This window comes from Mobula hypostoma, chromosome 7 (assembly GCF_963921235.1).
Source record: "Mobula hypostoma chromosome 7, sMobHyp1.1, whole genome shotgun sequence".
Taxonomy (NCBI): domain Eukaryota; kingdom Metazoa; phylum Chordata; class Chondrichthyes; order Myliobatiformes; family Myliobatidae; genus Mobula; species Mobula hypostoma.
This window is the reverse complement of record NC_086103.1, coordinates 114,477,679-114,504,946: the sequence shown is the minus strand read 5'-3', so window position 1 is coordinate 114,504,946 and position 27,268 is coordinate 114,477,679. Positions and strand designations below refer to the sequence as shown.

Below are 27,268 nucleotides of genomic sequence, written 5' to 3'. Positions count from 1 at the left end.
CAGCTTTGTGTCATCTGCAAATTTGCTAATGTTACTTTTAATCCCTTCATCTAAATCATTAATGTATATTGTAAACAGCTGCGGTCCCAGCACCGAGCCTTGTGGTACCCCACTGCTCACCTCCTGCCATTCCGAAAGGGTCCTGTTAATCGTTACTCTTTGTTTCCTCTCAGCCAGCCAATTTTCAATCCATGTCAGTACTCTGCCCCCAATATCATGTGCTCTAATTTTGCCCACTAATCTCCTATGTGGGACTTTATCAAAGGCTTTCTGGAAGTCCAGGTACACTACATCCACTGGCTCTCCCTTATCCATTTCATAGTTACATCCTCAAAAAATTCCAGAAGATTAGTCAAGCACGATTTCCCCTTTGTCTATCCATGCTGACTCGGACCAATCCTGTTACTACTATCCAGATGTGCCACAATTTCATCTTTTATAATTGACTCCAGCATCTTCCCCACCACTGATGTCAGGCTAACCAGTCTATAATTCCCCATTTTCTCTCTCCCTCCTTTCTTGAAAAGTGGGACAAGATTAGCCACCCTCCAATCCACAGGAACTGATCCTGAATCTATAGAACATTGGAAAATGATTACCAATGCGTCCACAATTTTTAAAGCCACCTCCTTAAGTACCCTGAGATGCAGACCCATCAGGTCCCGGGGACTTACCAGCCTTCAGACCCAATAGTCTATCCAACACCATTTCCTGCCTAATATAAATTTCCTTCAGATGTATTTATATATGAAATGACATGTCTGGATGACATGCAAATAAAATCTTTTCACTGTGTTGCAGTACATGTGACTCTAATAAGCCAATTACCAAGTGTAGGAACTGGCAAAAAGAGTCAAAGAGAATAGTTAATTTTCCCTTTGATGAAACAGGTCTGTTAGGACAAACCTGTAAACTGGGTTTCAATGGCGTAAGTCATTCTGAAGCATGTCTGTATCATTCTAATGGCACACATTAGAGTGGATGTCTCCAGGACCTGATGGGATCTATCCTAGGGCCTGGTGGAAGTAGATTAGCAGCATCCGCTAGAGGAATAAACAAGATTCACTAATCGAGAGAGATTTTAAAGTTACAGGAGCCTAAAGACCCACTCTCAGTGATTTGGGAACAGATTAGTCCCCTCCATCATCTGATTTCTGAATGATCCATCAATGCATGAATGCTATTTTGTTATTTTTTTACACTGTTTTTGTCATTCATAGATGATTATGTCCTTGCACTGTACTCCTGCCACAAAACAAGTTTTATGTTACAACACACAAAATGTTGGAGGAACACAGCAGATGAGGCAGCATCTATGAAAGAGGGATAAAGTGTCCATCTTTCAGGCTGAGATATGTCAGTGATAATAAATTTGATTCTGATTCTGAAATAGTAAGAGTTCAGAGTCATCTTGGCCCTGTAAGATTCCTAGCAAGTTTATGGGACCTTGGTTAACAAAAGGATTTTGAAGGTTTGAGCTGTGATAAGAAAGGAGCCCTTGTCAAGTATAAGAAATTGATAGTGAACAAAGCTTTTGGCTTTATAAGGAATGTAGAAGAGTATAAGAAAGATTCAGGAGGGGAAAAAGGTCAAGGTTCAAGTTTATTTCTCACGGTGCTGTCTGAAAAGAGGATGCTGTCTAAGTTGCATGCCATCTTGGTCAATGTCTCCCATCCACTACATAATGTACTGGGTGGGCACAGGAGTACATTCAGCCAGAGACTCATTCCTCCGAGATGCAGCACAGAGCATCATAGGAAGTCATTCCTGCCTATGGCCATCAAACTTTACAACTCCTCCCTTGGAGGGTCAGACACCCTGAGCCAATAGGCTGGTCCTGGACTTATTTCATAATTTACTGGCATAATTTACATATTACTATTTAAATATTTATGGTTCTATTACTATTATTTATGGTACAACTGTAACGAAAACCAATTTCCCCTGGGATCAATAAAGTATGACTATGACTATGACCATGACTATTTGACATTTCACTACGGAAAAGGATCTTGGCAATTGTAGGGATGACTAGCAGCAGACTGAAAAGCTTGAGCATGTAGGAAGAGGATGTGCTGGAATGGCTAACAGAAGAGGGCACAGTTTTAAGGTGCTTGGAAGTAGGTATAGAGGAGATGTCAGGGGTAAGTTTTACCCGTTTAACCATGACCAGAAGGAGCTGAATCAATTTTTTGCTAACATAAAATTGCTTACATTATCCCCACAACAAGCTGAGTCCTTGGATGCTCCAATTACTGAGGATGAGGTCAGACGGTCTATTGCGGCTATGGAAATGGAGAAATCTCCAGGTATGGATGGATTAATATTCCCAGTTGAATATTATAAGAAATATCTGGACATATTGGCTCCTCTTCTAACACAAATCTATTCAGAAGCATTTAATTTGGCATCTTCACCTAATACATTTAATGAAGCTTTAATATCGTTGATCCAAAAAAAAGTCAGGGATGTAATAGATCCTTCCAATTATAGGCCTATAAGCTTAATTAATGTGGACTGTAAGATACTGACTAAAATACTGGCTTCGCGATTAGAGAAAGTATTGCCATCTATAGTTAATACTGACCAGGTTGGCTTCATTAAAGGTAGATCCCCAACTGACAATTTAAGGAAATTACTGCACTTAACACGGCTGAACTCCTTAAGTAGTGTCCCAGTTACTGCCATTTCCCTGGACACTGAAAAGGCCTTTGACAGGGTTGAGTGGAGATTTTTAACCACAGCCTTGTCATTCTTTAAATCATGGATTAGAATCTTGTATAAAAACCCAAAGGCTGCAGTTATTTCAAATCCCCATTTTTCAACATTTCAAGGGGTACACGCCAAGGCTGCCCCCTCTCCTCACTGTTATATACGATTTGTTTGGAACCATTGGCAATCATGATTAGAGCAAATCCAAATATTAGAGGGGTGAAGGGAGGCAGAAAGGAGCATCAGCAGTTGTTATACGCTGATGATATTTTATTACTGATTAGTGACCCTCCTAATTCCTTACCCCCACTAATGAAAACAATTCAATTATATTCTGAGGTATCTGGTTATAAAATCAACTGCAATAAATCTGAGGCTATGCCAATGTCAAAATTGAGTTATTCAAATCAGTATCTCAGTTTAATTTCAGATGGGTGCCAGTTGGAATGAAGTATCTAGGGGTCAAACTCAGTCAGAATTTGGGTGAAATAATTACTTTAAATTATGATCCTTTATTGAGTAGGATAAGAAATAATCTGGATAAATGGGGGCAGGCACTGAGACTGTCACTCTGGGGTAAAGTCAATGTAGTTAAAATGGTCATAGCACCTCAGTTTAACTATCTTTCAATGATGCTTCCTTTAAATATATCAGATTTGATCTACAAGCAATACAACAAAATTATCAGTGATTTTCTATGGGATAAAAAGAAGCCCAGAATTAAAATGAGTAAGATGTCTATATCCAGGGACATGGGTGGGCTCAGTCTACCAGACGTCAGGGCATGTAAATTATCCTTTGAAATGACCAAATTAGCTAAACATTGGGACAGGGCTGATGTTGATTTAGATTGGGTAATTATAGAACGGAGCTTGGCTGCACCACATTCTCCCCTTAGCATCCTCTGACAACATGTGGAAAACAAGACTAATCTAAATCCTATACTATTTCACTCAAGGAGTGTGTGGAGTACAATTCATAAAGCTTGTAGAATGTCACATTTAAACCAGTTATACTCCTTGCTCTGTCTGGAATAACCCTGAGGTATGCATTGGGAAAAGAATGGTGTACTGGAAAGAATGCAAGATTAAAGGTGTAAATACAGTTGGTGATCTCTATGAGAATGGGATTTTTATGTCATATGTGGATTTGCAGAGGAAATATAACTTTGTAGATAAAGGGAATTTTTGGAAGTATTTACAAATAAGACATTGCATTAGTAGCATATTCAAGAACAGTGACCCACCTTTAACTGAATACTTTACATTATGTCAGGAAGTTTATAAAGCATCAGTGTTTTATAAAATGTTCAAGCACTCTGTGGGTGAATCGTGTAACAGTCTCAAAGCAGTATGGCAGAAGGATCTTGGAAGTGATATTGAAGATAATGAATGGTCAAATATTTTATCAAATATGGGTAGACATATTAGGTAAGTGAGAGGGAAATTTATTCAGTATAAGATAGTATACAGATATTATTGGACACCAACTAGACTCTACGAAATGGGGATTGTTGATAATAATTTATGCTGGAAATGTAAAAATGAGGTGGGCACATATTTTCACATGATTTGGGAGTGTTCCATGGTTCGTCTATTTTGGTGTAAAGTTCTTGATTTGTTGGGGAATTGGTCGGGTTCCACACTGCCCTTGTGCCCACGGCTTTATCTCTTGAGTGATAGGACAATGACATCTAATGTAAACTATGACAAGTTCATTATTTTAAAGGTGGGTCTCATCACAGTTGCAAGGATTATATTGCAAAACTGGAAAAAACCCAGATGTCCCACTGTGAAGGAATGGACTGAGGAAATGATTAAGATTTCATCATATGAACACATGTTGGGAAGAACTCGTTGTCGTGGCTATCCCTCGAGGTCGAGGATGATGGACTTCATTCTGTTGATCTATTTATGGGCTCTCAAGTGGCTTATGAGTCCAATCTTGGCTTTGAAATTTCTTCTGCATTCAGGACAGGTAGTTCCAGATGGCAGATCGGGCTTTGGTTGTTGCTGCTCTCTTTCTATTTTCTTCTCTTTTCTTCTAATTCTGTACATCTGTTGGCTTTGAAAGTTGCTGTTCCTTCTCAGATGATGGCTTGCCAGAGTTTCCTGTCCTTGGCATTGGTTTCCCAATTGCTGATGTCCATGTTACATTTCTTCATGTTGGCTTTTAAGACGTCTTTGAATCTTTTCTGTTGTCTGCCTCTTTTACGTTTGCCTTCTTTAAGCTGGGAAGAACTAACAGTGAGGAAAAAGTGCAAGATGCGTGGGATCAATTTTGGTTGTATGTTAATTTAAACTTAAATTAGAACTTCTTTCTGTTTCTAAGTTTTACTTGTTTTCCTATCATGGGATGGCTGTGTAAATATGCTGTACTGATATGCTGTGCTGCTTTGTTAAGTTAGAATAAATAATAATAAAAATCTGAACTACAAAAAAAAAGTAGACGCACTTTGTTAAAAATCTTCAGGTATTTCTATAGCCAGACACAAACATTATTGGGATATTATACAATTTACATTAGAAAAGCTTCTGGCATGTCCTGTGTAGGGCATGTGTTACACAGCAATGCCCATTCCTCCAGCTGCGTTATGTTTTGTAACTTCAAAACATTAAGATAATTCAAAGAAAGACCCAAGAGTCTGAAAATACAGGTGTAACTTCGTTGTTACTTTAAGTGAGGCATGTGTGTATCATGTGGTCGTGTGATGATGTATGCAATTAACATATTTATACAAATAACTGATAATGAATTATTTAAATGAACAAGAATGCTTAATCAAACTATATATATATAGTACAAGATTACGCAAATATTATTGAAATATTAACTACATAACAATAAGAATGTTCATTTCTGTCAGCAATAGAGGAAAGATACCCAGTATGACCTTGGTTGCATAATTCATGCCAGGCAATTGTCGGCTGTTTGAGTTGAACTGTACCTGAGCCAATTTTCCAATGGTAACCAATCCACCTGGTAATACTTTCTCATGCATCAAAAATATCTTTGATTTAATCATTGAAGATACAAAAACATTTGCAGATAGGCTCAATTTCTAGGCAAAGATGTTTTAAAAATACACGCAGGCAAAGAGAATTACAAATGAAGTTGCTCACTGTGAGCCAAGTGGCATGTTTCAAAATGAACGCGTCTTCACAAAGGAAGGGACAATATCGGCAGTAGCATTAGAAATGTGTTTATGACAAACATTGAAGGAAAGGGAATGTTAATGGGTCAGGCATTATGAAAAGTGAATTGACAAAAACCACGATACCATGAAGAACACAAACATGGAGAGAATTTGCAGAGGATCTGAACATAGTATTTTGTTTTTGGCTACGACACTGGAAGTCTGCTAATGTGGTAACACTGTTTAAAAGGGAAGAAGGGGTTAGGGTTAATTATTAACATAAAGATCGATGGTAGGAAAACTATCATAAATTTTCTGAAAATCAGGATAAATCATCATTTTGGTTCATCAAATACAGCATAGGTTTATTAATGGAGATTATGTAGATGCTTGCAACACACAAAATGCTGGAGGAACTCAGCAGGCCAGGCAGCATCTATGGAAAAGAGTAAACTGTTGATGTTTCGGGCCAAGACTGGACAAAAAAAAGATGAGAAGTCAAAGTGGGGGGAGGGGAGGCAGAAACACTAGGTGACGGGTGAAACCGGGAGGGGGAGGGATGAAGGGGAGGGGTGAAGTAAAGAGCTGGGAAGTTGATTGGTGAAAGAATTACAAGGCTGGAGAAGGTGGAATCTGATAGGAGAAAACAGAAGGCCATGGAAAAAAGAAAAGGAGGGAGGAGCACCAAAGGGAGGCGATGGGAATGAGGGAATGATCCCTGCGGAAAGCAGAAAGTTGGGGGGGGGGCGCATTGGGGATGTGCTTGGTGGTGGGATCCCATTGGAGGTGGCAGAAGTTGCGGAGAATTATGTGCTGGATGCGGAGGCTGATGTGGTGGTCTCTGAGGACAAAAGGAACCCTATCCCTGGTGGGGTGGTGGGAGGATGGGGTGAGAGCAGATGTTCGTGAAATGGAAGAGATGCAGTTGAGGCCAGCGTTGGTGATGGAGGAAGGGAAGCCCCTTTCTTTAAAGAAGGAGAACGTCTCCCTATGTGACTCCCTTATCCATTCGTCCCTTCCGGCACTTATGTTTGCAAGCAGAACGACTGGTACATCTGCCTCTACACTTCATCACTCACTCCCATTCAGGGCCCCAAACAGTCCTTCCAGGTGAGGCGACACTTCACCTGTAAGTCCACTGGGGTCTTACACTGTGTCCGGTGCCCCCAGTGTGACATCCAGTATATCGGTGAGACCTGATGTATATTGGGAGACCGCTTCACTGAGTGCCTATGCTCTGTCCGCCAGAGAAAGCGGGATCTCACAATAGTAACCCTTTTTAATTCCACTTCCCATTGCAATATGACTATCCATGGTCTCCTCTACTGTCGCCATAAGGCCACACTCAGGTTGGAGGAGCACCTTATGTCCTATTTGGGTAGCCTCCAACCTGATAGCATGAACATCGATTTTTCAATTTTTTTGAACTCCATCCCCTTCACAAGTCCCTATCTCCTATTCCCTCTCTCACGTTATCTCCTTGCCTGCCCATTGCTCCTTCTTTTCTTTTTCCCATGCCCTTTTGTCCTCTCCGATTAGATTCCCCTTCTCCAGCTCTGTATCTCGTTCAGCAGTCAACTTCCCAGCTCTTTACTTCACCCCTCCCCCTCCCAGTTTCATCTTTCACCTTGTGTTTCTCCCTCCCCTCCCCCCACTTTCTTACTTTGACTTCTCATCTTCTTTTCTCCAGCCCTGATGAAGGGTCTCAGCCCAAAACGTCAGCTGTACTCTTTTCCATAGATGCTGCCTGGCCTGCTGAGTTCTTCCAGCAATGTGTGTGTGTTGCTTGGATTTCTAGCATCTGCACATTTTTTTCTTGTATGTAAAATTTTTGGAGGAAACAATGACAGCAGAGCATATAATGAAGTCTGCATTGATTTTAGCAAGGAGATTGATAAACGTGCTACATTACAACTGATGAGGAAATAGAAATTCATCTGATCCCAAGGAAAGTGACAAATTGAATTCAAAATTGGTTCAGAAGCAGAAATGTGAAGTGCAATGGCTATTGGGATTGTTACTGTGATGAAATCTGTATGCTTCAGTGCAGTCTCCTGTTCTTTTGCGGTATATTTCATACAATTGAACTTAAGTATAGGAGTCATAATGAAGGAGTTTGGCACAACACTAAATTGACAGCATGGTTGAAAGACATTGTAGGATTCAGATAAATATGGGCTGATTTGGGGTTGTTTCTTTGTTTTGCTCATGTCACAAGAGGCTGTAGTAAACTGCTTCAGATGCTCAAATACAATCATCATACAATCTGGGACTCCTGACCTTGGAACTGAGTGGACAAAGCATCAGGTGCAGAAGTTTTACACTTCAAGTTTTAGGCAGCAGGCAAGGCTGGAGAGGAGCTTCACTTTCTGTCCATGTTTTATACACAGAAGGTATTTGAAAGCTATCAAAATTATTAAACTTGCTTTAAATAACTACTAACATTTTTTTTAAACTTTAAAAAATTAATAAATAACTTACATTATTAAAATAAAGTAAAATATATAAGAAAACCAAGACCCTGCTTTTCTGTTTCCCGTCTCCAGGTTGTGAATTCCCTTACAAAACAATGGAGTTTCCATTCTAATGCCAGGTCTGTATGGGATGAGACTGTGATAGATTTCCCAGGTTAATGCTTCCAGCGCTCTTCCGTTGGACTTCGTTTAAGAGCGCAATGTGCTTAATCGTGAGTGGTTGAAAACCGACACTCTTATTTGGAATCCCAAAGCCATTTTCATTTGCCCATTGGGTAGCTGAGGTGTGAAACCGTTCAATCTGACAAAATCTGAGGTAATGCACGCGGGGAGTCCAAGCTGACAGAACAGAATAAATTGTCAGAAACTGGAGAAGAAAAGGGAATACATGTTGACGGTTTCCAGAGGTAGTTGAATACATAGAGGTGATTAAGAAGACAAAGGCTAAGAGTATAATACATAAGCAGGGAGGCCTTGTAGAATGGTATAATAAACTATTTATACCACAGCCAGAGCACTATGTACAGATGTGTTGCCACATTACAATAACGACGTAATTGAACCAGAACAGATGTAGAAGAGATTTACAGCGATGTTGCCAAGACTGTGAGTGATTGTTATGATGACAGATTGAATAGGCTGGGGCTATTTTTGTTGGATCATAGAATAAGTGAAGATTTAATCAAGTTGCATAATATTATTAAAGATCTTGACATTATCAATGGAAAAAGGTACTTATTTTTGCAAGTGGTTTAGAATCTAGGGGCATAAATTTAAGACAATTTGGAGTAGGATTAAAGAGGAGTTGTGGGAAAAGACGTTCACTCACAAAATGGTCAATCTCTGGCATTCAGTACTTGCAAGGGTGGAGCTGGCAGAAATCCTCACCATATTTAAAATGTATCTGAATGAGAACTTGCAGGTCACAACTGACATGGGCTACAGACTGGGAGTATGCCAACGAGCATTTTTTGTTGGTCGGACTTGGATAGAGTGTAAGCTTGCCTTTCTCTCTGCCATAAGCTTCTACTTGTTCTTCCCTAGTTTAATAAATGCTAGTACAATTAGAGACACTTGGAAAACCGATGGCTGTGATAGAAACTTCGTAATGTCATCGCAGAAACCTAGTACCTACTGGGCCCACTTCAGAATCCTTTTCCAACAACACTGATGTGTTCCTTTTAAGGCACAATTATGAGTCAATTTGTGGTTGTAATATATAATAATACTTTCACTGCAAATAACACCCAGCATTTATTTGGGTAATTTTCTTACAATCCTTGCACTAAAGCAACTAAGTTTCTTCACCTGTGAATCTTTTGGGGTCGTCTATTGTATGCAGCTTTCTCTACATTGGTGAGACCTGCTATAAATCAGGGGATTACTTTGTTGTGCACTTCTGCTCCATCCACCACAAGCAAGACTGGCCAAACATTTTAATTCTGATTCCCATTCTCACTCCGACATGTCGGCCCATGGCCTCCTCTCATGCCAAGATGAGGCCACTCTCAGGGGGGAGGAGCAACATCTTACATTCCATCTGGGTAGTCTCCAACCTGATGGCACGAATATCAATTTCTCCTTCTGGTAAACAAATCCACCCCCCCAGCCACCTTCCTCTATTCCCCACCCTGACCTTTTACATCCTTTCACCTGCCTATTACTTCTCCCGGGTTCCTCGCTCCTCTCCTATCGATTTCTTCTTCTCCAGCCCTTGACCTTTCCCACCCACCTGGCTTCACCGATCACCTTCCAGCTAGCCTCGTTCCCCTCCCTCCCAACTTTTTATTCTGGCATCTTCCTCCTTTCTCTTCAGTCCTGAAGAATGGTCTTGGCCCAAGCTATTGACTGCTGAGTTCCTCCAGCGTTTGATGTGTATTGCTTTGGATTTCCAGCATCTGCAGATTTTTTCATGTCTATTTATTTATTTAATGTGATACAGTGCAGAATAGGCTCTTTTGGCCCTTCAAGCCACACCACCCAGCAAGCCTCCAATTTAAATCTAGCCTAATCACGGGTCAACTTTACAATAACCAATTAGCCTACCACCTGGTACATTCTTGGACTGTGGGAGGAAACCCGAGCACCCAGAGGAAAACGATGCAGTCATGGGTAGAACATACAAACTCCTTACAGGCAGCGGTGGGATTTGAGCCTATGTCACCTGTACTGCTAACCACTACACTACCATGCTGCCTTGATTCTTCATGCTCTTCTGCTGGTTTCCACCTGCAGTATAAACTGTAATAGTTGATTATAAAAGTTTGTTACTTTGATTTGGTCCAGTATTGTCAAATATTTGTCACTAACATTATTGACAACTTTATCGCTCAGCAAGTCTTGCCACCTTAAAAGTATTAAACAAATTATGAAGTGAATAACAAAAAATTAGACTTCATTTAAAAAGCAAAGCCCACACCAGACAACTTTGTTCCTTCTCAATTTTTATTTTTACAGATTCTTGCTATCAGAAATGTTAAGTTACCATCATAAAGTGCACAGCCACTTATCTTACATTACATAATTTCAGTAATCTTTCATTTATTTCTGTTGGAGAAATTTCTTCTTTCAAGTTATTAATTCTGAATGATATCAATGTTATGGGAGATAATTATAATGTTAATTCACTTATATGCTTACAGGAATGCAGAGGTACTCTCAAATATAGAATGTTGAAGTATTATTTTACCTCTTCTTGCACAAAAAATATCCATTTGCTTCACAGTATTAATATGTTCAGGTCAAAGTCCTGATAAGGTATAACCTTCATGAATACTGGAGCAGGTTTATGGAATCCAATGACTAGTTCCTGGTCTTATTCATTGTGTACTCATGTTCTTATCTTCTAATTGTACAGTATCGGAATATACCTTTTAATAATGAGACTTTGTAACAAAAATGCTCTACTCAAAATGCAGCAAATGCTTGGAAAAACCAAAGCTAATTAAAAATATGACAGTTCTAAAAAATCAATATGTACAAACATTACATTCCTTACTCATCATAAAAAGCTTGATTTAGGACTCAGAGAGTCAAAAGTAAATAGTATCATGCATTACTTGGTCATTAGTAAGTCCCTTCATTCAACAAAAGACTGAGCATTCCAGTAATAAACCTCACTGCTAATGCACATCATTCATTTTGTTTAATTGAATAGGAAAGGAACATTTTTTGAGATAGAGGTGAATGAGCAGGTACTAGGAAGATATCAGAAAATGCATTTGTTTAGAGAGAGAAATTTCCTTGTTTTGCGAGACTTTCACTTCATTCTCCACAATTATCCTTAACCCACCAATGTGAATTACTGCTTTCACAAGTACATGGTTTATTCCAAGTAGTGAGGAAGAGGTTATGGAAATCAAATTCTACGAGCAGACAGTCCAGAAACAGAAATAAGCTTCGCTATACAAGTTGTTTGAAACCAAGGAAGATGAATGTTAATCTACTAGTTCAGAAATGGTCACTTGTGTGTAAAGTTAATTAAACAGAGCAGAGAATCAAAATGGAACAGGTGCATACGGAGCTTGTCTCCAAAATGTTCCACAAGTTCATAGGGAAAATTGCAGAAGCTTGGGAAACAAATAGCCTGTATACTTTGATTAAATTTGTTTGAAGGTGAGGCATCTAAATTGCAATGTTCAATAAATGAATTAATTTATATTTTTCAGTGTCCAAAGCAATTTATGCTAGTAAAGGTAAAAAAGTTATTAGTTTAGAAAGAAGTCAATAAATGGAGTTATGTACTCTTAATACGTGTAATGTGACACAAATATTTCAAAATGCACATTTAGATATTGTTAATTACTTCAGCAAGATAAAAATTACAAAAATAGGAATTTAAAGTGTTCTTTTGAGATTTTTAACACAAAAATGAATACTTTCCTTACAATAGTTTCATACACTAAATCGTTCTTTGAGTTCAGACTTTTTGATGTTATAGATATTCAAAGTGCTCAACTCAGTAGCATAATTTTCCACTTCTACATTACACAAAATAGTCCTGACTACAAACTTCAGGAGGATACAGTCAAACTGCAGAAATATCCAGGAACATGGCAGATGAAATGAATGCAGAGAAATTTAGGTACGATAAAGGGATGCATTTCGCATTGTAATTCCTTGAGTCAGGCATGGGGTCATTAAACAATTGAACAGGTATACAGATCCATTCATTATTTCTCCCTTAGCAAAGCTGACCACACTAGCCAAAGTTGGATCTAGGAAACATTTGTGCCTAATGATTTCCAAGTAGTGGCTAGTCTGAATGAAAGAATATCTCATAATATCACTTGATTAACACTCCAACATCACCAAATCTCCATACTAACTGGCGTCTTGGAGAGTATAATAGAGTACATATTACACACTGACCTAGGTTCAAACATGACAACACTCAGAAAGCTTAATATCATTCAGGGCACAGCAGACCAACTGTTCAGCATCTCAGCCACTGACCTTAATATTCACCTCCTCCAAGAACAGTATATTTTGGGTCACTGCATACACTGTGGCAAAACATGAGGATTACCTCAACCTCAACATAACTTACCACCCTGCTACCTCAACCATTGGAAACACAACCCTCCATTCATCTTCAGCTTACACACACCAACTTGAATTGGAAAAGCAGTGATCCATTCTTTCATGTGACAAAATCCTTGCGTTCCCCACCTGAGGTGCATTGTGGGAGAACCATCTCCACAAGGGTCGCAGGGACAAAGGAAGATCACTGATCTCTCAGTGCAACTTGTTATAGACAACAAATACTATCTGTCAGGTCATCCATATGTTATGTATGGATGAAAGAAATACTAATAATCTCATCCCCTTTAGTAATACTTACACCATTTCCTAACAGGACAAAACAATGACATTTCCAAATGCTCTAGAGCCCAAGGGGAAGAAGATGATTGGTCCTCAGCATGTCTCATTTTTGACTGGGGTATTAACCAATACTGATTCCACAGCTCTTTTCATTAGAACAGTTGCTGGTTATGTTCCACACACCTAACAGAAGATCTGTGCTTAATGCAAACAATTTTTGATTGTTCACTACAGAGGTCACTATTTTAATCTTTGATGTATTCCTCAATAATTTCAAGATATTGGTATAAAATAATCTATAATTGGAGTAACCAGAAAGGTTTGTTAAATCAATATATGGATGGTCTAATGAGAGGAGAGTCTGTACTGGACCTGGTATTGGGTAATGTGCTTGGCCAGGTGACTGACCTTTCAGTGGGTGAGCAGTTAGGGAACAGTGACCACAACACCTTATCATTGATATGGTCCTTGGGGGGAAGAGTTTTAAATTGGAGTAGGGCAAATTACGAGGGCATGAGGCAGGAACTAAGAAGAGTTAATTGGGAACATTTTTTCTCTGGCAAGTCCACACCAGACATGGGGAGGGTAATCTGAAGATCAATTGCAGAGAGTACAGGAAAGGTATGTTCCTGTTAGAAGGAAGGACAGGGATGGAAAGATAAAAGAACCTTAGATGTCTAGACAGGTGATGAATTTAGTCAGGAAGGAAAAAGGATAAGTATGTAAGGCTTGGGAAGGTAGGATCAAACGCAGCCCATGAGGAGTATAAAGAAGCCAGAAAACAAGTAAAGAAAGGAAATAGAAAGCCAGGAGGGGCCATGAAAAGTCCTTGGTAAGTAGGATTAAGGTGAATCCCAAGGCATTCTATACATACATCAGGAACAACAGGATAACTAGGGAGAGGGTGGGATCACTCAAAGATAAAGGGGAGCACATTTGCTTGGATGCGGAGAATGTGAGTGAGATATGAAATCAGTACTTTGCTTCAACAGAGTACAGTGCTGAGTGTATAAATATGTCAGGGTGTTTAGAGGTCAAGGAGGAGGAAGTGTTCGGCCTCCTAATGAGTTAAGGTGGCGATGTCCCCCAGGGTCTGAAGGGGTTTACCCCAGGTTATTGAAGGAGGCAAGAGACAAGATTGCTGGGCCTTGACCAGTACCTTTGTGTCCTCTCTAGACACAGGGGAGGTCCTGGAAGACTGGCAAGTGGCTAATGTTGCACCTCTATTTAAGAAGCGAACAAGAGAAATCCCTGGGAACTATAGACCAGTGAGACTCATGTCAGTTGTACAAAAATTGCTGGAGAAAATTCTTAGAGATAACATATATAAGCATTTGGAAACCCATGGCCTAATCAGCATGGCTCTGTGTGGGGCAGGTCATGTCTTACCAACTTGCTTGTGTTTTTTGGCAAGGTGATGAGAGAGATTGATGAGGGTAGGGCAGTGGACATTGTCTACATGGATTTTAGTAGGGCATTTGACAAAGTCCCTCATGGGAGGCTAATCCAGAAGATTAAGGTGCATGGGGTCCCTGATGAATTGGCTGTTTGGATTCAGAACTGGCTTGCTCATAGAAGACAGAGGGTGGTAGTCGAAGGGACTTATTTGAGCAGGAGGTCTGTAATCATTGGCGTTCCGCAGAGATCTGTGCTGGGATCTCTGCTGTTTGTAATGAAAATGTAGATGGGTGGGCAAGTAAGTGTGCAGATGATACCAAGATTGGTGGAGCTGTGGATAGTGTAGAAGACTAACAAAAAAAATCCAGCATGATATAGATCAGTTGCAGATATGGGGAGAGAAATGGCAGATGGAGTTTAAACCAGACCAATGTGAGGCGTTGCACCTTGGTATTGGTAGGGCAAATGCAAAGAGACAGTACACTGTTAAGAGCAAGATCCTTAATAGTGTTGCTGAGCAGAGAGATCTTAGGATCCAAGTTCATAGCTCCTTGAAAGTTGCTACACAGGTCGATAAAGTGGTTAAGAGGACTTATGGAATGCTTGCTTTTATTAGTCCAGGCAATGAGTTCAAAAGTCAAGAGGTTATGTTGCAATTTTATAAAACTCTAGTTAGGCCAATCTGGAGAATTGCACACAGTTCTGGTCACCCCACTACTGGAAGGATGTTGAGGCTTTGGAGAGGGTGCAGAAGAGGTTCGTCAGGATACTGCCTGGTTTAGAGGGCATATGCTATCACAAGCGGCTAGATAAACTTGGGTTGTTTTATGTGGAGCACCAGAGGCTGAGGGGAGATCGGATAGAGGTTTACAAGATTTTGAGAGACCTAGATAGAGTAGACAGAGAGTATCTGTTTCCAAGGGTTGAAATGTCTAATGCCAGAGGGCATGTATTGAATGTGAAAGGACAGTAGGTTCAAGGGGGATGTGAGGAGTAAGATTTTTACTCAGAGAGTGGCGGAATGTGCTGGCTGTTATGGTGGTTTAGGTAAATATATTAAAGGCTTTTAAGAGACGTTTGGATAGGCACATGGATGTAAGGAGGATGAAGGGATATGGACATGGGTAGGTAGGAGGGATTAGTTTTTGATTTGCTTTTTAGCTGGTTCAGCACAACACTGTGGGCCGAACAGCCTGTTCCTGTGCTATACTGTTCTTTGTATACCACAGACAATTTCCTTCAACTATTTCTTTTGAATACTCAAGATTAAACTAGTCAAAGGTCTATATTTTCACATTAGAAAGGAGACACAAATCTGCATTACATTACAAAAACAGACAGGTTAGAAACACTGTTGAGAGGTTTCCTGATTCATAATAAACTGGTGGTGAAGTTATGTCCCGTAGATGACCTTTAAATTGGCCAATTGCTTTTAGCATAGTGATGAAGCAGCATGTGGCACAGATTGTTCCAAAATCCGTAACAGAGAGAGAAGGTGAGTGCTAGAAAATACAAATAATATCCTTTCTGTTTTCTTCCTTCTGCCTTATTCCAGAGTTTCTTCACGGAAACAGTCGGCATCGTTGAGAACTGTTTCAAAATGCCTATATCGCTGTCGAGCAAGGAAGAAAAACAAACAAAGCTATGTTAAAACCAACTTTATATTCAACGTAGGGGAAAAGTACAACTAATAAGGCACATCACTGCACACTTGCCCTAGATAGCTTCAAACAACTAAGCAAGTAACTGGGCTGAGAACCAATGGTGCAATCACTGTATTAGGTTACCACCTGCTAGCACAGCCACAGGTTGCTAGTCAAAAAAGACGTGTTAGTAACTTAAAGAAATAGAACCAATTACATAGCTCTGGGTAAAACGGTCTGTGTCTATTTAATAATATTATAGGGCTTGAGGAGAGCCCAGAACACTTTAGTCATTGCCCAAATTCAGCATAATACTTAACTGGTAAGGTCACAAAGGTGACTGCTTACTTCAATGTTCCTCAACACGACAAAAGCCAGAACTCAAATGGTACAGGATGGGCAAGGCAGTGGAGAAAACAAGTTGAAAGCAGTACAAATGACATATAATATTGCAGAACTCATCCCCTTGTTAACACTAAATTAACCAGCTGAAAAAGACATTTCATTTGTTGAAGGACAGATAAAGACAAGCTTCTATACTTCTACCACATAAGCAAATAAAAAAATGAAAATCTCATATTCTTAGAAAAGCTGTTAAGAAATATTCAAAATAGATTTGGATGATTGGTCGCAGATTTCTCTTCTTTCCCTGATACCTGGTCCCACCCTGACGTATTTCCTGATATAGCCGGCAGGTGGTGCAGTGGCATCTGCACTGGATTTTGAGGCGAGTGGTCCTGGGTTCGATCCGGCCGTCTCCTTGCAGGCTTTACATCTGCGCTGGGTTGAGCGTCAAGCTAGCAACTCAACCCTCATAAAAAAGACAAAATTGCTAAAGAAACGGGAAGTTTGCCGTCAATGCGCCACAAGGTGCAGAAAGGAACAACAACAAACACTGAAATTAGAAACTCACCTTATGGTCAGGTGTAAATCAAACTGGTAGGTAAAGCATCAAAATAATAAACACTTTGCAGGCACTGAAGTTCACTATAAAGATCAGGTGTCAGTGTGAACTAGCACAGTTTTCTTTAGCTAAGAGCCCTTTGCTCTACAAGCTTCCCTGATAACTTGATAACAAAGCCCAAACCACACTGTCCAGAAAGTAACACACATCAAAGTTGCTGGTGAACGGAGCTGGTCAGGCAGCATCTCTAGGAAGAGGTACAGTCGACGTTTCGGGCCGAGACCCTTCGTCAGGACTAACTGAAGAGATCCCCCTCCCACTTTCAAATCTCTTACTAGCTCTTCTTTCAGTTCAATTTCCTTCAGCACTTAAGCTAGTAAGAAGGAAAAAGATCGTCCGGGTTCCCACTCATCATTATTGTTGTGCATGTATGCACTAAATGGTTGGGCAGTATATCTGAGGATGGCTGGCACCCTGTATTCCAGAAAACATATTGATGTTTTTGTTTAAGCTTCCATATTAAATTATATAATAAATTAGACAAGTAGCTGTTGATGCTTCTCTTAAAACTACAAAGAATTCAGCACAACTTAAAACCAGATTACCCTGTGAGGCTAAGGGCATGCAGAAGGAAAACTTGCACTGGGATGGGGATACAACTGTTGATTCCAGAGTAACAGAACCGGAGGATCTTGGGAAGCTATGCTTTCAGTTTGCTGCCAAATCTGCACTCCCAAACTGCTCCACGGTTTTCTGGGTCATTCAACTCAGGCCATGTGGGAGTCGTGGTGTAAGTGATTCAGTGACCCATGCAATGAGGCTGATTGTACAGAACATAACAAAAGGAAATGTCTACATTTATTTACAAGGGAAATTTATTAATCACGAGGTAGAATAAAATAGTAGTTCATTAATACAGTTTACAATAGATTGCCCTATTCCAGCTTCTAATTAAGTAATGAGCTGTCTGATTTCATCTAATCTAAAAGGAAGAGATACAGAGACATACATGTAGAAAAAAAATGGTGTCAACTTTCATCAGAACTTACAAAAATGAGAGATAGGTGTCAGGCCTGCACAGGCAGTCTCTTCCAAGCCAAAAAGAGTCACCTGCCACTCGTTTCCAACTCATCACCTGCAGCCCATTTAAACCCGGCTCTTATCCACAATCCTTGTTCACCCACTGAACCAGCTGCTCCTAGCCTTCAGAAACCTTGTTGCCGGTGGTGTTTTGTATAAGTTCTCCCTTGCTTTGTGGCTCCTCATGACTTGTTATTTTCACAGTCTATTATTAAAGTTATCGCTCACTGCTAAATCATCCCCATCGCTCTGTTTTTGGGTTAAGCCTCTTCTACATTTCCTGACAGGTGTGAACTAAAGGTTGATCCAGCAGAGTCTGTTTGCCTAAAGGAAGTCGTCCACTGACACAAGTACACCACCCAGAAGCAGCTGTAAACCCCTGACCATCCACTTGCCACTCTCCATCTTGTTACAACGACCCCGTGCCAGTCACCCTCCTCTCTCGGGGTCCCAGATTCTGCTTCCCCAATGCTTTGACTGATTCCCATAACGTCCTGTCTCACTGCACCTTAAATGTTGAGTTCCAGCCATCTCTGTATTTTACAGACAAGGATGCCTTCATCATCTCTCTCTTGACTGTGCAAGCGCTGAGCTGGGCTGCCACTAAGTGGGACAATAAAATCACTATTTGCAATAAATAAGAGGAGTTCATCACTGAGTTGTGGGGTTTCGATCATCTGGGGGGTAGCAGATCAGATACTTCATCCATGTCTAGGCTCAAGCTTGGTACAGGACACACCTTGGAACTCAGGACCCTCGTGGAGGAGTGTGGCTGGAACGCAGAAGCGATGCTGGCCCATTACTATCACCGTCTCTTGGAGAGCTTAAAAGATGAGCTGTCTACTTGGGAGAAGCCCACTGACCTTAAAGGCCTCATTACTCTGGCCCTTGGTATTGACAAGCATCTTATGCAGCGACCCTCCAGATCACCATTTAGAACCCCAGTTCCACATCAGACTGTAGAACCCTCATCACCATCGCCCCCAGAACCCATTTAGTTAGAGAGAGCTCCCTTAACCCCCAAAGTGTGTACGTTGCTGGAGAAACAACTGGTGCACTTACTGCGGGGAAGCAAATCACCCACACATCAAATGCCCTCTGTGTCCGGGAAACAGCACCACCAGGTAGAGACGAGGGGCTTTCTATCTGGTCATCTCCCCCGACCCCTTGTCCAGCAACATGGCCAAACTCACTCTCTCAGTTCTCCTCTACACCCCCATGGCTCTACGCACACGGGAGGCTCTGGTGGGTTCAGGGGCAACAGACAATTTTCTGGACCGAACTCTGTGTATGTAGGTTGGACTCCCTACTGAGCCAATCTCTCACCCATTTAGCATCACAGCCATTGAAGGATGTCTCTTGAGGTGTAGGATGGTCAAAGCACACACACCGCCTGTGCACGTGAGCACTGGAGAGCTCCGCAAGTCCATCCAATTCCTCCTGATAGACCCATTCAACACTCCTCTCATCTTGGGTTAACCCTGGCTCTCCAGTCACGACCCTCACTTCGCTCAGTCACTGCCTGGATCGGGGCCCACCTGCCAGACCGCTTGCCTGCAACCTCAATTGACTTCACTCCAGAAATCCTTGGAGACAGAGGAAGCCCTCAATCTCACCGAATTCCCACAGGAATACCATGAGTTCGCCATCGCCTTCAGTAAAAGGGAAGCCAACATTCTGCTGCCTCATAGACCACACGCCTGTGCGCCGGACCTCCTCCCAGGTGCACCCCCCCCCGAGGTCACCTGTTTTCCCCCTCCCCTCCTAAAACCTGAATCATGAATGACTATAATCGCCAAAGTGCTACAGCACAGCTTCATTCCACCATCCCAGTCCCCAGCTGGTACAGGGTTCTTCTTTGTCAAAAAGAAAGATAGGAGTCTCTGTCCGTGCATTGACTACTGTTGACAAAATCACCATTAAGAACCGCTATCCTCTCCTTGATGGATAGTGTATTCAAAATCTTCTGTGGGTCCAGATCTTCACCAACTGGATCTGTGGAGTGCAAAAATCCTGATCTGCATCTGCCAGGGGGATAAGAGTGGAAGACAGTGTTGATAACGCCCACCAGTCGCTACAAATACTTGGTGATGCCTTTTGGACTTTCCAATTATCCAGCCACTTTGCAAGCCTTCGTTAATGGGATTCTTCAAGTCATCCCACACAGGTATGTGTTCGTTGACCTGACAACATCCTCATCTTCTCCAAGGGACCCCCAAGACCACGACTGTTCAGTCTTTCAGTATCTCCTCGAAAGCAAACTGTAATGCAAGTTAGAGAAATGCCGGTTCCACACCCCAATCATTTCCTTCATAAGCTATGTCCTTTTACCCTATGACATTAGAAGAGTCAACGGTGAAAGTCCCGTCCATCAGGGCCCTGGTTCACCACTGCCAGAATACTTGGAAGAAGGGATGCAGGGCCTTCCTAGCTGTCAACTATGCCTACTGCCACCAGGCCAATCGCCAGTGGTGCCCACTTGTGATTCACCCCTGCATACCAACTCCCCCAAACCTTTAACCCAGTCCATTGGTCACTTCACACTGCATCAATCCAGTCACTTAACATCTCCAGCTGCCACCATCCCTAAGGATCTCACCTACCCTCTTTGTGTCCTGCCTTGAGCCCCTTGTCCACGGACCACTCAACCCACATGAGCCTGCACCTCCAGAACCTAGGAAGGTGGAAGGTGATCCAGTGTACATGGATCACTGGTTGATGGGATTCACGTTGTCAGGGACAGGGTGGGCAATACCTGGTTGCCTGTGAAGAGCACAGCCCTGAGGAGAGCTCTTGAGTACCGTCCAGTTTCACCTCGGATCCATTGCTCATTAAGGAGTTCCACCAGACTCACCTGGATTGTCCTGGGCCATTAGGTGCTGACTGTGGGTGGGGGTGGGGGGGTGTCGTCAGTCCTGCACAGGCAGGCACCTCCCAGTCTCCACCCAGCTAACAGGAGTCACGTGACACACATTTCCAACTCACCACCTGCAGCCTAAACACAGCTCTCATTCACTGTCCTTATTCACCTACTGAACTGACCAGCCTCAACCAGATGCTCCTAGTCTTCAGTTATCTTGTTGCCTGTGGTGTTTTGTATCTGTTTTCTCTCATTTTAAGGCCCCTTGTGGCTTGTTATTTTCAAAGTCTATCATTAAAGTTATTATTCATCATTGAGTCGTCTCTACTGCTCAGCTTTAGTGTCAAACCCTCTCTAAATTTCCTTACAATGGATATATTTCAAGATGTGAAAAAAAGAGATGGAGGTGGTCAGGGCATGGGAGTAGGTCAGTGACGTTGTGGTAGATAGCAATGATTAAATGTTACAGGAGGTGAAAATGCAAGTTGGCCAAATTGTGGGGGAGGTATAAATGCAGACTGCATGAACCAAAACAATGTGGAACAAATGTGACAGAAACAGTGAAACTGGGAGAATGAAAACTGAATGAATATGATTATTCAAGACAGCTGTAAGAATTGTTGAGTTTGTGGTGAATACTGACTTGTTACACCCTATCCTGAAACAGAGCTACAACCAATAACAAAGGAAGAGTGTGATAAGAAATAAAAAATTGGGAGTAGGAAAAGGCTATCTCATCCTTTGAGTATGCTCTGCCATTCATCATGCCTGACCTACAGCCTTATGGAAACAAACGAGACTACAGATGCTGGAATCTAGAGCAACACACAGAAGGAACTAAGTGAGTCTGGTAGCAGGTATGAAGTGAATTAGAGAATTGATGCTTTCATCTCAACCTGAAACATTAATATTCCAGCTCTCTCCATAGATTATACATGAGCCACTTCGTGCCTCCAGCACTTCATGTGGTGCTGCAGCCTTCGCTCCAAGAGATATCCCCATATCTCTTAATTCTTTTGATATCCAGAAACCTATTGGTCTTTGATTCGAATACATTACTAAGACTGCAAACCTTCCATGGTACATAATTCAAAAAAAATCATCACACTCTGAATGAATACATTGCCTCTCAGCTCAGTCATTATACCTTTTTACAATCGTTCCCCCCAATCAACCAGGTGCTCCAATACCTTTGTAGTTTTCTTTGCTTAGATTTAAGACCTTATTACTTACAAGCTCAATGCGAAAATTCTATCATATTATGATCACTCTTCCTTAAAGGCATCTTTAACTCAGGATCATTAATAAACTTGTTTTCATTGCAAGACACTATACCTAAAACAGATTATTAATATATTGACTAGAAAACCAACTTCAAACATTCCATAAATTCTGGATCTTACCACCACTAATTTGACTTGTCCAGTTTAAATGTGGATTTAAATACTTGATAGCATGACATTGTATTACAATGGTTACAGGTAGAGATAATTTCCTGATTTATCCTGTGACCAATATGACCAACTACAATATGGTCAATAAATAATTCCTACCACTTCTGCCTTTTCTGCTTCTCAACCTCGTTCTGGATCATGATCTATTAGTTGAAGACCAATTCTCATTACTATTCTGTAGTATAGTAATGAGAATTACTCATTAGTTTGAGGTAGCAAGTGAGAGACTGACATCTTGCAGGGTGTGAGCCAGTAGAAAACTGCACATCTCGTCAGGAGTGAGTCATTGAAGGAGCAAGTGAGAGAGCAACTTCTTGTAGTGTGGGAGCCATTTGAAAACTGCACACCTCATTGGGACTGAGTTTTATTTGAGACAATAAAAAGAAAACAGGAGCTGTGGCTCGATGACCTTCGGTCATACGGGAGAATGAGGAGGTGATAGATAAGAGGTGCAGGGAAGTAGCCACCCCTAAGCTTCAGGAGGCAGGTACCTGTGTGACTGTCAGAAGAGGGGAAGGCAATAGGCAGCCAGTGCAGAGTATTGACTGTTCCCCTCAATAATACTTACACCATTTTGGCTACTATTGGCAGGGGGACTGCGGAAGAACTTAACTGGGAGAAGCCGCAGCAAGCAGGTGTCTGGCACCGAGTCTTGCTCTGTGGCTCCGAAGGGAAGTGGGGCGAAGTGGAGTGCTGTGGTGATAGGGGATTCATTAGTTAGAGGAGCAGACAGGAGAATCGGCGGGCGTGAAAGAGACACCTGGATGGTATGCTGCCTCCCAGATGCCAGGGTTAGGGATGTCTCAGCTTGGGTCCATAGTATTGTGAAAGGGGGAGAGCTGGAAGTCGTGGTACAGATTGGTACCAATGACGTTAATAGGAAATTGAAGAGGCCCTGAAGAGAGAATATAGGGAGTTAGGTAGAAAACTGTGAAACAGAACCTGAGTTGAAGCATAATATGGGACAAAATTAAAAAGGATAGTGAATACAGGATTGAAGGAGTTATATTGAATGCATGCAATATATGGAATAAGGTAGAAGATCTTGTAGTGCAATTAGAAATTAGCAGGTATGAAGTAGGCATCACTGAGTTGTGGCTGAAAGAAAGTCAAAGTAGGGAGCTTAACATCCAAGGATACACATTGTATCAAAGAGACAGGCAGGTAGACGAGGGTGGGGGGCTCTGTTAGTTAAAAGGGCAATTGTATGATAGTAATGGGGGATTTCAAAATGCAGGTAGACTAGAGTAATCAGGCTGGTGCTGGATCCCAATGGAGGGAATTTCTATGATGCCTACAAAATGGCATTTTAGAGCAGATTATGGTTGAGCCCACTAGGGGAAAGGAAATTCTCCAACGGGAGTTGTGTAAAGAACCGTATTCAATTACGGAGTTTAAGGTAAATAACTCCTTAGGAGATAGTGATCATGATAACAGAATTCACCTTGCAGTTTGAGGAAGAAGATAAAGTCAGATGCATCGCTATTACAGTGGAGTAAAGGGAATTACAGAGACATGAGAGGCAAGCTGCCAAAATTGATTGGAAGAGCACACTAGGAGGGATGATGGCAGAACAACAATTGCTGGAGTTTCTGGGGTCAATTCAGAAGGCAAAGGATAGATACATCCCAAAGATGAAGAAATATTCTAAAGGGAGATGAGGCAACCATGTCAGACAAAGGAAATCGAAGACAGCATCAAAGCAAAAAAGAGGGCATATAATATAGCAAAAAAAAAGTAGGAAATTAGAGAGTTGGAAAGTTTTTAAAAATGAACAGAAGCCAACTAAAAAGCCATAAGGAGAGAAAAGATTAAATATGATGTTAAGCTAGCCATTAGTACGAAAGAGGATACCAATTTTTTTCAGATATATGTAGACTGAAAGGTGAGAGTGGATATCTAACTGCTGGAAAATGACGCTGGAGTGGTAAAAATGGGGGACAAAGAAATGGTGGACGAACTTCATCAGTATTTTGTGTCAGTCTTCCCTATGGGAGGTATTAGCGGTATGCCAGAAATCTGAGGGAGCAGAAATAAGTGTTATTGCTATTACTAAGGAGATGGTGTTTGGGAAGTTGAAGGGTCTGAAGATAGATAAGTTACCTGGAACAGGTGGACTACACTCACAGGGTTCTGAAAGAGGTAGCTGAAGAGATTCTGGAGGCACTTTCAATAACCACTAAATTCTGGAATGGTTCTGGAGGACTGGAAAATTGCAAATGTCACACCACTCTTTAAGAAAGGAGAGAGGCAGAAGAAAACAAATTAAAGATGTTGGGGTCCATTATTAAGGATAGGATTTCAGAGTACTTAGAAGCACTTGATAAAATAGGCCAAAGTCAGCATGGTCCCTTACGGGGAAATCTTACCTGACAAATCTGTTGGAATTCTTTGAGGAACTAGCAGGCAAAACAATGAAAGGAGACTCAGTGGATGTTGCTTACTGGGATTTTCAGAACTCTTCGGACAAGGTGCCACACGAGGCAGCTTAACAAGATAAGAGCCCATGATATTATAGGAAAGATACTATTATGGATAGAAGACTGGCTGACTGGCAGGAGGCAAAGTGTGTGAATAAAGGGGGCCTTTTCTGGTTGGCTGCCAGTGACTACTGGTGTGCGATGGGGATTGGTGTTGGGATCTCTTCTTTTCATGTTATATGTCAATGATTCGGATGAAGGAATTGATTGCTTTGTGGCCAGGTTTGCGGACGATATGAAGATAGGCAGATGGGCAAGTAGTGCTGAGGAGGCAGGGAGTCTGTAGAAGGACTTACATTGTGCCAATGGGCAAAGAAGTGGCAGTTGGAATACAGTGTAGAGAAGTGTACAGTCACGAACTTTGACAGAAGGAGTAAAGGCATAGACTATCTTCAAAATGGAGAGAAAATTAAAAAATGAGAGGTGTAAAGAGACTTGAGAGTCCTTGTGCAGGATTCCCCAAGGTCAACCTGCAGATTGAGAGTAGTTAAGGAAGGCAAATGCAATGTAGCATTCATTTTGAGAGAACTAGAATATAAAAGCATGGATGTAATGCTGAGGCTTTTATAAAGCATTGGTCAGACCATACTAGGAGTACCATGAGCAGTTTTGGGCTCCTGATCTTAGTAAAGATGTGCTGGCATTGGAGAGGCTCCAGAGGTAGTTCATGAGAATGATTCTGGGAATGAAAGGGTTAATAAATGAGGAGCATTTGTTGGCCTTGAGCCTGTACTTGCTAAAGCTGAGAAAAACGTGGAGGGATCTCATTGAAAGGTCTGGACAGAGTGGATGTGGGGAGGATGTTCCCTTTAGTAAGTGAGTTTAGCCAAAGCATAGTGAATCTGTGGAATTTATTGCCACAGATGGTTGTGGAAGCCAAGTCATTGAGTATATTTAAAGCAGAAGTTGATAGATTCTTGATTTGTTAGGGATTCAAGGGTTACACAGAGAAGGCAGAAGAACAGGTTTGAGAGGGATAATAAATCAGCCATGTTGGAATGGGGGAGAAGATCCGATGGACTGAATTACCTAATTCTGCTCCTATCTCTTATGCTCTTACGTTTTTTCATTTCCACGCCCTGTGGTGCATTGGGCAGTAACCTTGCTGCTTCTTTAGCATTTGCCTGTTTTTTTACGAGGCCGAGTTGCTTGCTTGACGCTCAACCCAGCACCAGCACGGATGGAAAGTGTGCAAGGAGCCAACCGGATTTAAACCCAGGACCACTCACCCCCATGTCCAGTGCAGATGCCACTATCCCACCAACTGGCTTATGGTCTTATAGTCTAATGCAAACCCAGATTAACAGCACTGCCCATCTTCCTTTTCCATTTTGTACTTAATTCCTAAATACTCATGAACAGTCAGCTCCTTCCACTTGACATCATGCCGTCACAATTCTGCTTTGGCCATTAGATCGAATCCATTTTCTTCCAATTGTGTCAGGTACTTGCTTACCATGTGCATTTAGATACAGCAAATCTAGTTTTGCCCTTTTAACATTTTTCTATACTTTGACTACTTTCGTTGCTTGCCCTGGTTTCATCGGAATACCTTTTTCACTTACTACTCTTCAAACTTACGTTTCCTGCTTTGCTTCTTTCCTTTACAGTTTCCAACCCCTATTAAGCTGATTTAAATTGTAGTCAGACACATGCACACACATACACACAAATCACCAGCTAATCCCTACGTGATATGGGCAACCTAGAAGGTGAGAGCAGGATGGAAATTGGTGACAAAGGTGATGATAATTTCCTTCATCTAAATCCAACTCCCCATTTCTTACAGCAATCTTTATTGGTTCTAAACATGGAGCTGGAAGATACAATTCAAAGATACACTGCTGTAAATATATTGGAATTATATGCTAATTGCTGTAAACTAGACAGAATGTGAATACTTGTCAAATACATGAAGAATTTTGATTATCGTATTTAGTTTTAACCAGAAAGAACAATTGAGTTTTGCACATGTACACACTTATAATATATGGTCGAACCTTCCTAGATCTGGGCTGGCACTTCTAATGGAAATCTCGCTCAGTAGTACAGCAGTCCTATTTCCACAGAGGCTTTCCATGGGATTAAGTTCTGCTTATTGGGTGTATGCTGCTTAGATTTGTTCAGACAGTTTGGGTTTCAGCTGTTTGGAGGACTGGTACCTCTACAGATATATATCAATCTTGGATAATTATAAGATAATTTTTCCGTAAACTTACAGTTGCATCAGTATGTTGCTCAACTATGGGCTTGAATGCAAATTGAACTATGTCCTGGCCACTTAGAAAGAACTATAGACTTCC

General features: G+C 41.4%; 1 protein-coding gene across 2 annotated transcripts in view; it reads right to left on the bottom strand.

Moving 5' to 3' along the window:
- ccdc82 (coiled-coil domain containing 82) overlaps nucleotides 1–27,268 on the bottom strand; it is a 117,651-nt gene that overhangs the window by 19,629 nt on the left and 70,754 nt on the right. Inside the window, exon 8 of one of the 2 annotated variants that reach the window (XM_063053817.1) lies at nucleotides 10,759–16,156. The exons of the other annotated variant lie outside the window; for it this stretch is intronic. Within the exon in view, the coding sequence (XP_062909887.1) occupies nucleotides 16,091–16,156 (66 nt within the window). The 3' untranslated portion in view covers nucleotides 10,759–16,090. Of the gene's footprint in view, nucleotides 1–10,758; nucleotides 16,157–27,268 lie in introns of those variants that run through there. 2 annotated transcript variants of the gene reach the window in all.